Source organism: Pseudonaja textilis, chromosome 16 (genome assembly GCF_049901715.1).
Source record: "Pseudonaja textilis isolate UNSWEBS1 chromosome 16, rPseTex1.2, whole genome shotgun sequence".
Classification (NCBI taxonomy): domain Eukaryota; kingdom Metazoa; phylum Chordata; class Lepidosauria; order Squamata; family Elapidae; genus Pseudonaja; species Pseudonaja textilis.
In genome coordinates, this window is record NC_142005.1 from 3,173,169 (window position 1) to 3,186,364 (window position 13,196).

Below are 13,196 nucleotides of genomic sequence, written 5' to 3' on the forward strand. Positions count from 1 at the left end.
TCCCTCTGTCCAGGGATGGTCAAGAGGACAGCCCTGGTCGCCAGAACCATGCTGGAGCAACTGAGATGGAGAACTAACCAGGGCAAAGGTAAAGATGAGGAGCTTGCTGTGCGCCTTAGGACCAGTGGTGGGATTCAAATAATTTAACAACCGGTTCTCTGCCCTAATGATTTCTTCCAAAAACCAGTTCACCAAACTGCTCAGAAAGTGTCGTGCCCCTGTCGGAGTCTGAATCTGAAGGGGAGTAAGATGAACAGCTGACAGGGAGCGGGAGTGTGGCTCCGTTGGCTTTGGAGGAAACTGGGGAAGGGCAAAGTCTGGCTGGGCAGAGCAGGGGAGAGGTAGAACAAGGGAGAGGGAGTTCAGAGGAAGACCCAGGCCCACCCCCTTTTCATCCTAGGGCATACAGGGAGGAACAGAGAAGGGAGCAACGTGGATTGCATGGTTTACAGAAGAGGAAAAGGCCCTGATTCCCTTCATCAGCCACAACTGGGAAGACAGTTGATAAGAAAGGCAGGCTGCATGCAGCAGGCTGTTGGGAGCAAACATGACTTTATCCTGTGTTGTCATGGCTTATCCATGTTCCTGGCGTCTTCCCAAACGTGAGTTTTGCCGTGCCCTCAAGTCTGAAATTCTTGCTCCTGCCTTGCCAAACTAGTTACTTCAGTTTAGCTTGTTTGGACTTTAAGTTACAGTTTGTGTTGATCGTGTTTTGGACTTAATTTTCTGCAGTCAAAGGCTGTTCCTGGGAGAGTTTTTCTCCAGCCAGAAGGCAACCTGTACCTTAGGAGCAAAGTTGGAGATAATAAAGGGACTCTTATTGATTATCTGACTGTGTAGCCTTTGTGCCACACCCTGGGTCATCACAGAAAGTTAACAACCGGTTCTCCCTAACTTGTGCGAACTGGCTGAATCCCACCACTGCTTAGCACCCATAATGAATTACACACACACACACATACACTGAAATGTTTGTGTCCGAACATATCTGGCAGCATGAAAATCATCGTTTCGAAGAACCCGAAGGCCACAGGTTTCTTTGCCCCAGAGTCATGGCCGCACAGAAATGGAAGCCAAGTTGGCCGCCTCCTCCTCCTCCTTCGGGAGAGAGAAGAACCACAACTAGGAAAGTCTATTGGCTTCAAGACGCCCAGAAGATGCCCACCTTGGGCCTTGATTGTTCTTCTCGGTTGCAGATGCCAAACTTCTCTCTCTTGCTTTTCCTTCCGAAAATGGAAGCTGTGTAGTGATCTTGGCCACCGGCTAGCCTGCTGGAAGGGCCCGACGGAAAATGGTTGGCCTCAGTTTTATGATCCTGCAACGCCCGCGGGAGATGCCAGACCTCAGACCCTGATTTCCCCGGCATTGGAGCTCAAAGGCGGGTTGACTGGATGACCGGAGATGTTGAGCTCTTTTCCGGCGTCTCTGCCAGGATGGCTTTGGATTTCCATCTAGCTCTGGGGAGACAGATGTTAAAAGGCCATTATAAGCCACAGATTTTATTAGCAGGAGGAATAAAGGGGAGGTGAGATACGTGATTGGAAAAAGAGGCTGCACCCGAGCAGAGAGGAGCCTCCGTGGTACAAAAGAGAGACGGAAAATCAATTTTTGCAGAGATAGGAACAGGCAATAGGAAATTGCAAAATGATGAAAGGCATCGAATCAGATGGAGAGAGTGGAATACAGCAGGGTAGGGTAGGGTAGGGATAGGACCGGGTAGGATAGGATAGGACAGGATAAAATAGGATAGGATGGGATGGGATGGGATAGAGAATGGAATGGAATGGAATGGAATGGAATGGAATGGAATGGAATGGAATGGAATGGAATGGAATAGAATAGAATATATGATATAATAGAAAATAAGAGAATAGAGAATAGAATAGAAAATATATAGAATAGAAAAGAATAGAATAGAATATAGGATAGAATAGAATAGAGAATAGAATAGAATATGGAATGGAATGGAATAGAATAGAATAGTATATAGAATGGAATGGAATGGAATGGAATAGAATAGAATAGAATAGAATAGAATAGAATAGAATAGAATAGAGAATAGAATAGAATAGAATGGAATGGAATGGAATGGAACGGAACGGAACGGAACGGAACGGAACGGAACGGATGGAATAGAATAGAATAGAATAGAATAGAATAGAATAGAGAATAGAATAGAAAATAGGATAGAATAGAGAATAGAATAGATATTGGAAGGAATAGAATAGAATAGAATAGAATAGAATAGAATAGAATAGAATAGAATAGAATAGAATAGATACTGGAAGGAATAGAATAGAATAGGAGAATAAAATAGAAATAAGGGAAGGGAAGGGAAGGGAAAGGAAGGGAAGAGAAGAGAAGAGAGAGGAGAGGAGAGGAGAGGAGAGAAGGAAAACAATATAATGAATATGAGAGGAGAAATAGAAATAGAAAAATGGAAATATAGACATCGAAACAACAGAACAGAACAGAATGGAAGAAGGAGACTGGGGAAAGAGAAGGAGGCAATGGGGAAGGTGACCCACCTCTCTTCAACCTCTTCCACTGTGTCCAGCAGAGGGACGTTAAACATTTCAGGCAGAAGCACCGCCGAAACACCGGAAACGACGGGCGTCACCCCAAATATCACCAGGGGCAGGAAAGGCTGGTAGTCCCCTGCCATCAGCACGAGGGGCGCTATGATGCCACCCAGCCGAGCCATCACTGTGGTGAAGCTGCTGCCCGTTTGCCTGGCAAGGAAAACCCACAGAGATCTTTAAAGGCCCCCGTTGATCCTACCTGGTCCTCTTCCCCTGCACAACAACCCTGTGAGGTAGGCTAGGCTGAGTCACCAGCCCATGGTTCCCCACCGGGAGGAGGGGGGGACCCTGCTGTAGCTTCATACAAACTACAGATCGCACCTAGCCAGGCAGGCTCTCTTTCCTCCACACCCAGCACCACAGAAATGGTCGAATGCAGCGTTTCTTAGCTCAGCAACTTTAAAGGGGTGTGGACTTCAACTCCCAGAATTCCCCAGCCAGCCTCCTGGAATTCTAGGAGTTGAAGTCCACATCCTCTTAAAGTTGCTGAGGTAAGAAACGCTGGTCTCGTACAGGGGTCCCCAACCTTGGCCACTTTAAGACTTGTGGACTTCAACTCCCAGCATTCCTCAGCCAGCTTTATACTGCTTTGCTGGCTGAGGAATTCTGTGAGTTGAAGTCCACAAGTCTTAAAGTGGCCAAGGTTGGAGACCCCTGGTCTAGTATGTTGTCCAGTGGTGGGATTCAATTTTTTTTTTACTACCGGTTCTGTGGGCGTGGCTTGGTGGGCGGGGCAAGGGAAGGATACTGTAAAATCTCCAGTCAGAGGTGGGATTCGCCAGTTCTCCGAAGTACTCAAAATTTCCGCTACCGGTTCTCCAGAACTGGTCAGGACCTGCTGAATTCCACCTCTGATGTTGTCTGAATGCAGTCACAGCATGCTGAGTTTCAAGCAGGGTTGTCTTAACACATGGACCCGATGGGCACTTGCCGGTGGGCCCCACGAGCATTGGGGCCCCGTACTAATCTGTGTAGGTTAACCCTTCAATGCAGCCGGTATCATATAAATACGGCAACATATTTATTAAATTATTGCATTTTTAAATTAATACTAACATGCAAATATATGCTTAATGTTATCGACCATTTACATTTTTATTCCTGTGAATAGTTGTTGTAGGGGGCCCGTTAAGTACACTGCTTTGCTCAGGGCCCACAATGCTGTTAAGGTGGCCCTGGATTCAAGGGCTGGTTTCTTCAATTCTAGGCTGATCCTTTCGGGACACGCCAAGCAGGGGCCCTCCAGGGGGATTAGCCACAACTATCATCCCCTGCCTGCTTGCTTGGTCATGAACGTGGTAGGAGAATCCTGGGCTGCTTGATCTTGAAAGAGAGCCAGGATGCCTCTGAAACCTGACCTGGATTTCCAAGAGTGACCCCCTCCCCCAACATGGTTTCCACCTATCAGCTTACCTGATCACCGTTGGGAACAGTTCCCCTCCATACAGGTAGAGGCACATGGAAGATGCCGCTAAGCAGCCTTTACCCAGAACCACAAAGACAAGGCGCACCGTCAACATATCTAGAAGAAACGGAGGTGGGTTGAAAGTATAACCTGGTTAGTTTTCTTCCAGGGTGGGCCCAAGAGAAAGTGTTTTGCAACCTTGGCTGCTTTAGGATGTGTGGACTTCAATTCCCAGAATTCCCCAGCCAGCATGTTGAGAAGCACGGATCTAACTTTATCCATCCATCCATCCATCTCTTCCTCCCTCCCTCCATCCATCCAGAGATGAGATTCAGCCGGTTCAGACCGGTTCACGTGAACCGGTTGATAAATTATTTGAATCCCACTGCTACACCCATCCATCCTTGTTTCTCAAATTCAGCAACATTAAGATGCATGGACTTCGACTCCCAGAATTCACCAGCCAGCATGTTGAGAAGCACTGATCTAACTCTATTCATACATGGCTGGCTGGGGAGTTCTGGGAGTCGAAGTCCATGCATCTTAAAGTTCCCAAGTTCAGAAACACTGCTCTTGATCCTGTCTTTTCCCACAAGCATAGCTAGAGGTGAGTAAACTACAAGTACTAGTAGACCCCTGAAGGTGGACACTCGTTCTTGTTGTTTCTTCTTACCAGAAGGGACAGGAAGACTGACCAAAAGGAACATTCCTGCAAGGATGAGGGAAACGGATTGGATAATGCGTCGGCCGACGTAGCTGAGCAGCAGAGCACAGACCATCTTGGCCACCAGGTCTATCGCTCCAAAGAAGAGCTGCACCAGGAAGACGTTCATGTCGAACATGGAGAGATCCATGGAGAGCCCAAAATAGGCCATGTTCATGGAGAAACTGAGAAGGACAAATATTGGGTTAGAAGGGATTTAGGTAGAGTTCCATAACTGGTAAGAAATGTTGGGTGTTGGGTTGAGGGTCTCCTCATTGGCTGGAGAAGATGGAAGTTGCCATCCTCTCCATCAGAGAAGGAGCTCTGTTTGGAGAACCCTCCATCCTTCCTTTGGTGAGGTCTTCACCATACCTGATGAGCATGAGGCAACAGCTGATACGTCTCAGTCCAGGGGTGCGGAACAGGTCCAAGCAAGAGTGGTTGCCCCGTCCTGGAGAATTACTTCCTGTTTGGGTCTCTAGCATCTATGCAGTGGGGAGAAGAGATTACACAAGAATAAACACAAGAGTTTTTGTGCAGAGAGCACTGTTGAAGAGTAGACTTCAACTCCCAGAATTCCCCAGCCAGCATGAGGAGCTGAAGTCCACAAGTCTTACAGTTGCCAACTTTGGAGCCCCCTGGTCTAAAGTATAGTTGAGCTGGACTGGTCCTCAGTGCCAAGTTAGGTTGGACTTGGTTAGCCCTATGTTAGGAGATCATAATAAGATCCTAGGAATGTATGTTAGACTGGGAGGTTGAAACTATCCCAGAAACAGACAAGAGTGAGTTGCTTCCATCTTGTTGTCCAAGAAAATTGCCCAGATGTGAAATTCATTGGTGTTCAGGAATCAGCTTGGATTTCAGATGTTACATCATAGTTGATTTGCACTAGATTGGAGTTTCTCACACTAGTCCATGTGAAGATGTATGGGCTTCAATTCCTAGAGTTCCCCAGCCAGTGAGGGAATTGAATTCTGGGAGTTGACGTCCACTCAACTTAAAGTTGTCAAGTTTGAGAAACAAGGATGGATTGATGGATGGGTGGATGGATGGATAGATGGATGGATAGGTGGATGGATAGATGGATGGATGGATGGATGGATGGATGGATGGATGGATGGATGGATGGATGGATGGATAGATGGATGAATGGATGGGTGGGTGGGTGGATGGATGGATGGATGGATGGATGGATGGATGGATGGATGGATGGATGGATGGATGGATGGATGGATGGATGGATGGATGGATGGATGGATGGATGGATGGATGGATGGATGGATGGATGGATGGATGGATGGATGGATGGATAGATGGATGGATGGGTGGATGGATGGGTGGATGGATGGATAGATTGATGGATAGATGGATGGATGGGTGGATGGATGGATGGATGGATGGATGAATGGATGGATAGATGGATGGATAGATGGATGGATAGATGGATCGATAGATGGATCGATAGATGGATGGGTGAATAGATGGATGGGTGGATGGATGGATAGATGGATGGGTGGATGGAGTTAGAAAAGTGCTTCTCAGCATGCTGGCTGGGAAATTCTGGGATTTGAAGTCCACTCAGCTTAAATAGGTCGAAGGTAAGGAACAAGGATGGAGGGAGGGAAGGAGGAATGGATGGGGGGATGGATGGATGGATGATGGAGTTAGAAAAGTGCTTCTCAACATGCTGGCTGGGAATTGTGGGATTTGAAGTCCACTCTTCCTAAAGTGGTCAAGGGCTGAGGAACACTAGGGTAGTGTTCCCAGTCAAGAAGGGCCAGACCAACCCCCAGAGAGCCAGCTATGGGGCGTGCACTGAACCTCAGAGAAACCTCCTTGCTCCTCACCTCCAGGACCACAGCTTCCCCTGCTGCAGCTTTCCCATTGATCCTGGCGACATGCTTCAGGTTGCGCAGGGCGGCCTCCCGTTCATTGTTCATGAGGAGCCAGCGGGCCGACTCTGGAAGCCACCTGAGAAGAAGGTCAGGTTGGGGGGCTTGAAGTTGCTTATGGGGCTCTGGGTTGATTCTGCTCCTACTTGGCTCTCCATGCAGGAAGCTTAGCGCAGGGGCCTTCAAACTTGACAGCTTTAAGACTTGTGGACTTCCAGAATTCCTCCCCCTCCAGTCATGTTAGCTCAGGAATTCTGGGAGTTGAAGTCTACAAGTCTTAAAGCTTGCCAAGTTTGAAGACCCTTGGCCTAGTGCCGTGATCGGGCGAACCTCTGGCATGCGAGGCATGCAGAACCTTCTCAGTGGGTATGCGCGCCATCGCCAGCTGCTCTTCTGGTTTCTGGTGTGCACATGAGCGCATCTATCTATCTGTCTCATCTATATCTTCTATCTATCTATCTATTTATCTATCTATCTATCTATCTATCTATCTATCTATCTATCATCTATATCTTCTATCATCTATCTATCATCCATCTATCTCATCTATATCTTCTCTCTCTCATCCATCTATCATCTATATTTTCTATCTATCTATCTATCTATCTATCTATCTATCTATCTATCTATCTATCTATCATCTATATCTTCTATCATCTATCATCCATATCATCTATATCTTCTATCATCTATCTATCATCCATCTATCTCATCTATATCTTCTCTCTCTCATCCATCTATCATCTATATTTTCTATCTATCTATCTATCTATCTATCATCTATATCTTCTCTCCCTCTATCATCCACTTATCATGTATATCTTCTATCTATATCTATCTGTGATCCATATTTTCTATCATCTATCTATCTATCATCCATCTATCATCTATATCCTCTCTCTCTCTCTCTCTCTCTCTCTCTCTCTCTCTCTCTCTCTTTTTACGATGGCAGGACTCACTTCACAGTTGCTGTGATTCACTTTCACAACCATGGCAAAAAAAAGGGGATGGTAAAATTGGAGCAACTCGCTTTATGATCACCTCAACTAAACAACAGAAGGTCCAGTCTCAGTCATGGTCATAACTGAAGGATTACCTGTCAGCACCAGCTGACATTAGCTCTGGTTTCCTCGGGAAATAGAGCCTGATGTTTTAGGAACATCTGGACATATCCAGAGGCCTGCAGGCCTCCTTATGACTAAAGGGATGTTCCGTCTTGAAGTGAGAAATAGGGACTCACCAGGAATAGGCAAAGAAGGCGAAGAACGGGGCGGAGATGGCCAGCTGCAGCCAGCGCCAGTCACGGATGGCGTAGGCCAAACCTCCCAGCAGCACCTGCCCAGCTGTGCTGCAGTAGCTCTGGATGGAGACGACCACTGCCCGGTATTTGGTGGGCACCCACTCCAGACCTGGGAGAGGGAGAGGAAGACAAGCTGAAATTTCAGACCCCGCCAAAGGTAAGACCGATCCAATGATAGAAGAGAATATTTGCAGCTCAGGGCTGAACCGGGAGCCCTTTGAGCTGCGTGGTTTTCTTGAGGACTTTTCATCGCCCAACTAGTTGACATCTTCAGCGTTAGAAGGGGGTGGGGTTTATGCAGGGGGTGGGGGAGGAGGAGGAGGAGGAGGAGGGGACTGTGGGGTCCTTGGTGCTCTCTGAGCTTGGCTGGCGATGATGGTGATGATGATGCAAGGAAGCCACTCCCACCGCCTTCCAGCACGGATGATGTTGCCTCGTTGAGTCATGAAATGTCTACATGGAAACAACCGAGCTCAGAGAGCACCGAGGATCCACGCCAATCTACGACTGCTTTCTAAAAGTTGGAGGGTCCCCTTGAGGCTAACCAGTCCAGATCCTGGCTGATGCCAGTAGCCATCATTTGACCCCGAGTTTCTCACTCTTTGCTACTTTAAGTGAGGTGGACTTCAGTGCCCAGAGTTCCCCAGCTGGTGTGCCCACCGTTTGCCCAATTTAGGGTGGCTGGAGAATCATTGGGAGTTAAGTCCACCCTGGACCAAACCCCAGTTCTAGCCGACCTTCCCCCCACCTTCCCATGTGTCCCACTTCTCATCCTGTCTACCCAGCACTCACTTAAACAGATGTAATTCAGCAGGAATCCGGAGATGCCAATCCCACTCAGGAAGCGGAAGATGCAATAGGTCAGGAAGCTGTTGGAGAAGGCTGCCCCAGTGCCCATGATGGCCACCATCAGCAGCGACCCAATAAGGATCAGCCGGCGTCCGTATCTGTGCCAAGAGGGTTACAAGTAGGATTAAGGCATGACTGTTAGGTCCCAGGTTTGGGGGGAGTGGATAGGGCAGGGGACGGATTTGGGGTAGGATTTGAAAGGAGAGTGGGGGTGGGGGGTGACTTTGGACTGTGGACACCAGGAGACTGGGAGTTCTAGTCCCACCTTAGCTATGAAAACTGACCGGGTGACTTTGGGCCAATCACCAGGAGACTGGGAGTTCTAGTCCCACCTTAGCTATGAAAACTGGCCGGGTGACTTTGGGCCAATCACCAGGAGACTGAGAGTTCTAGTCCCACCTTAGCTATGAAAACTGACCGGGTGACTTTGGGCCAATCACCAGGAGACTGGGAGTTCTAGTCCCACCTTAGCTATGAAAACTGACCGGGTGACTTTGGGCCAATCACCAGGAGACTGAGAGTTCTAGTCCCACCTTAGCTATCAAAGCTGGCTGGGGAACCTTGGGAGAATCGCCAAGAGTTCTAGTACTAGGCATGAAAAAATGGCTGGGTGACTTTGGGAGGGTAAAGGGGCTCTTGCCTTGTCGGGGGCGGGAGAGATTGGACTAAGACCTCCAAGGTCCCTTCCAACCCTCTGATTCCATCCCCCTCTCTCTCTCTCAGTCCAGCCCAATTCACAGGGTCGTGGGGAAAATAGGAGGCCGGTGTGTGGGATACGGGCTGGACGTGCTCGTAGCCTTATTCATAAAAATAATAAAGACGGGATATCAATAAATAACAAGATAGATAAAGATGCTAAATTTAGACCACCTAAAATGCATCCTTTCTATCTAGAATTCCTGCCTTGCAGAATTCTGCGATTTGTATTCCTCTCTGGATCGGGCAGCCCACCTGTTTTCTTTGCTTGCGGAATTTCCTTACCTGTCCGAGAGGTCTCCCAGGACGAAGGCCCCCACCAGGACTCCCCCCATGAAGAGGGATTGGGCCAGGCTCTTCAGGGGCTGCAGGTTGCAGACCAGGTCCCACTGCAAGGACACAGAAGAAGAAGAATAAAAGAGCTGCATTCCCACAACATGCTTAGGCAGTTTCGGAGAAAACCCAGGTGTGCAACAGGCTAAGCTCGGCTGCCGGGAACCTGGGAAAAGGCATGTATTTCTCTCCAAATTTGGCCCCTTTAAGCCTTGTGGATTTCAAATCCCAGAATTTCCCAGCCAGCTGGCTGGGGAATTCTGGGATTTGAAGTCCACAAGGCTTAAAGTCACGGGTGAGCTACTACCAGTTCACTCCGTTCGTGCGGACCGGAAGTTAATTCTACATTTGGTTCACTGCACCCGGAGTTGCAATGACTGGCTGGCCCCACCCCACCCTCCCCTCCCAGGAATCTCCACGTGGCCCATTTTGTACCCCGCTTAAGTGCTGGGCCAGCACAGAGGCTCGGGGAGGGCAAAAAAGAGGCCTCCGGAAGGGCCCGGAAGGCCCGAAACTAGCCCGTTTCCTGCCTCCAGAGAGTTTCCGGAGTTTGGGGGACGCCATTTTTTGCCTTCCCGGAGGGTCAAAAAGAGCCTCTGGAACCTGCGGAGGGCAAAAAAGCCCCTCCCCATCATGGTGCATGTTATGTCCCCGGGACTAACACAAGTTCTCCATCAGGTCCGTCCATCCGGTGGGGGCGTTTGCAACCCCCATTGGCTGGCTCCCTTCGACAGCCGGCTATAAAAGCCGGCTGCTAGGTCGAGCCAGTCGCTGTTCGCTGGCTAGTCTGCTGTTAGCTGCAGACGCGACAGCCCCCTTTATTCCCCCTGAATAAAGCGTGTTACAGAATGCTCTGGTGTGGCCTCCCCTTTCTTCGGAACTTAACAGTGCACTGACTAGGCCACGCCCACCCAACCCCCAGGCGGAGAAACGGTTGCTAAATTTTTGGAAAGCCCCCCCGCCCGCTTAAATTGACCAAACGATGGGGCTTCTCAGCTCAGACCACACCACTGGTTAGAGGGCAGGACTGCAGGCTACTTCTGCTGACTGCCAGCTGCCAGAAGTTTGGCAGTTCGATTCTCACCAGGCTCCAGGCTGACTCAGCCTTCTATCCTTCCCGGGTCGTAAAATGAGGACCCAGATTGTTGGGGGGCAAGAGGCCGCCTCTGTAAACCGCTCAGAGAGGGCTATGAAAGCACTGTAAAGTGGTATATAAGTCTAAGCGCTGTTGCTATTGCTATCCCCACAAAACTGGGCAACTGGCCCATATTTTACTATGTTTGCAGCATCCCAGGTTCACCTGATCAACATTTGTGACCTTCCTGGCCCGTTTCTGACAAGCGAAGTCAATGTGGGGGAAGTCAGACTCGCGTAGCAACTAGCTGATTTGCTAAATGATGTGCAGTGATGATTCACTGAGCAAAAGAAGGCTGCAAAGTTGAGCATGAGTCACTGAACAATCGCCATGCTTAGTGCGGGAGTTTTTGGGGGTCCTGGTTGTGGAAAGTCAAGGACTGCCTGAACATTGCAGAACTGCTAGCAAAAGAAGGTGGAAATCTTAAGATAAGATAACAGATGAACAGAGTTGGAAGGGACCTTATAGGTCATTTAGTCCAACCCCCCTGCCCAAGCAGGAGACCGTCCACCGTTCCTGACAGATGGCAGCCCAGTCTCTTCCTTGAAAGCCTCCAGTGATGAAGCTCCCACAACTTCCGAAGGCAACTTCTGTTCCATGGGTTGATGGTTCTCCCTGCCAGAAAGTTTTTCCTTATTTCCAGGTTGAATCTCTCCTTGTTCAGTTTCCATCCATTGTTCCTTGTCTGGCCTTCAGGTGCCTTGGAGAATCGCTTGACCCCTTCCTCCTCTCTGGGGCAGCCCCTGGGATATTGGAAGGCTGCTCTCCTGTCCCCCCTGGTCCTTCTCTTCCCTAGACTAGCCAGGCCCAGTTCCTGTAACCGTTCTTCATATCTTTTAGCCTCCAGTCCCCTAATCATCCTATTTGCTCTTCTCTGCATTTTTTTCTAGAGTCTCAACATCTTTTTTATAGTGTGGTGACCAAAACTGAATGCAGGACACTAGGTGTGGTCTTACTAAGGCTTTACACAGTGGAATTAGTACCTCCCTTGATCTCGATTGACCAGCCATAAGCTGAGGGCACATACAGCTATCCTTGACTTACAACAGTTTAATGGCCAGTTACAACAGTAGTAGGAAAAAGTGAGTTATGATCATTTTTCACACTTACAACTGTTGTAACATCCCCATGGTCATGCAATTAGCTCAGGTGCTCCTATTTATGACGGTTGTTAAAGGATGATAATGATCGGTATCTGAATATTGATCTTTTTAACAGTCATGTTTTAGTGTTTTTTTAATCTAGGTACATATTGCAAGCCCATCAGAGGTGGTCTTCAGCTGGTTCTGACCAGTTCTGGAGAACCAGTAGCGGAAATTTGGAGTAGTTCGGAGAACCGGCCAATGCCACCTCTGACTGGCCCCGCCAGCCCCATCTTCTCTTCTCTGCCTCCCATTGAGTCCCAGCTGATCGGCTGGCTCTCCTTTGGTTGCCCTGCACGGGAGAACGGAGCTGGAAAGCAGGTCAGTGGGGTGGGGAGGGAAGGGGGATTTCGCAGTCTATCCTCTTCCCTTGCCATGCCCACAGATTGACTGACTGACTGATTCAATAAGTAAATAAACAAACAAAAAATAAGTACATAAGGGCGGCTGGACGTAACCTCCGAACATACCTCCGTCACGATGGTGGAGGCGAAGGTGCTGTGGTCATACTGCCACCCATCAAGGCAGGGCTCCAGGCCCGCCTCCTTCCCTGCCGTGTCGTTAGAGTTGGGCGCCAGCCACCCTGTGAAGCGCCGGCAACGGTCCGGCTTCAGGTCTTCCCCGAGAGGAACGAGGTTCTCTTGCCGGGAGAGGTTGCCTGGCTGTGCCAGCCTGCACCGGTGCTCTGGAGTGGCCGCGCTGAAGTTCTGCACCAGGTTGTGGCTGGCCAGGAAGAGGACGGGCAGCGAGAGGAAAAAGACGGAGAAAATCTGAAAGGTGCCCATGCTGCCCACCTCTTCCAGCAGGTCCCCGAAGGGGATGGCGGCCACGGGAGGCCCCGGGCACAGGGAGAGGCGGCGTTGACCCTTCGCTGGTGCCATGTCTGCCCGGCCTTTCTGCCTTCTTCCTTACGGCCAAGGAAGGGACCCCTTTTTATAAGCAAAGGGGAGGAAATGGAGAGGGCACTTTGGATTAATGAATGGCCACCAGGAAGCTGCGGCTGACCGGGCACCCCCTGGCACGGCCAAGCAGACGGGACAGCAGCCATGAAGAGGGCAGGGTCTGCGGGTGTTTGCGGGGGTGTGCGTGTGTGTTTGTGTCTTTTTTTGCCTGTCCTGTATTTGCCCAGGTTTGCCCAGGACCCTTTTCCTTCCACGCC

General features: G+C 49.4%; 1 protein-coding gene across 1 annotated transcript; it reads right to left on the reverse strand.

Annotated features, from left to right (window-relative positions):
* Positions 1–969: 969 nt before the first annotated feature.
* On the reverse strand, positions 970–12,918 carry LOC113447418 (solute carrier family 22 member 6-A-like). Its single transcript, XM_026717633.2, has 10 exons — positions 12,508–12,918; positions 9,713–9,816; positions 8,675–8,829; positions 7,823–7,991; positions 6,538–6,661; positions 5,063–5,175; positions 4,661–4,875; positions 3,996–4,104; positions 2,529–2,732; positions 970–1,457 (listed from the first exon to the last, which is right to left on the reverse strand). The coding sequence occupies exons 1-10, from the start codon at positions 12,916–12,918 to the stop codon at positions 1,373–1,375; spliced, it is 1,689 nt and encodes a 562-aa protein (XP_026573418.1). The 3' UTR covers positions 970–1,372.
* Between the last annotated feature and the right edge of the window lie 278 nt (positions 12,919–13,196).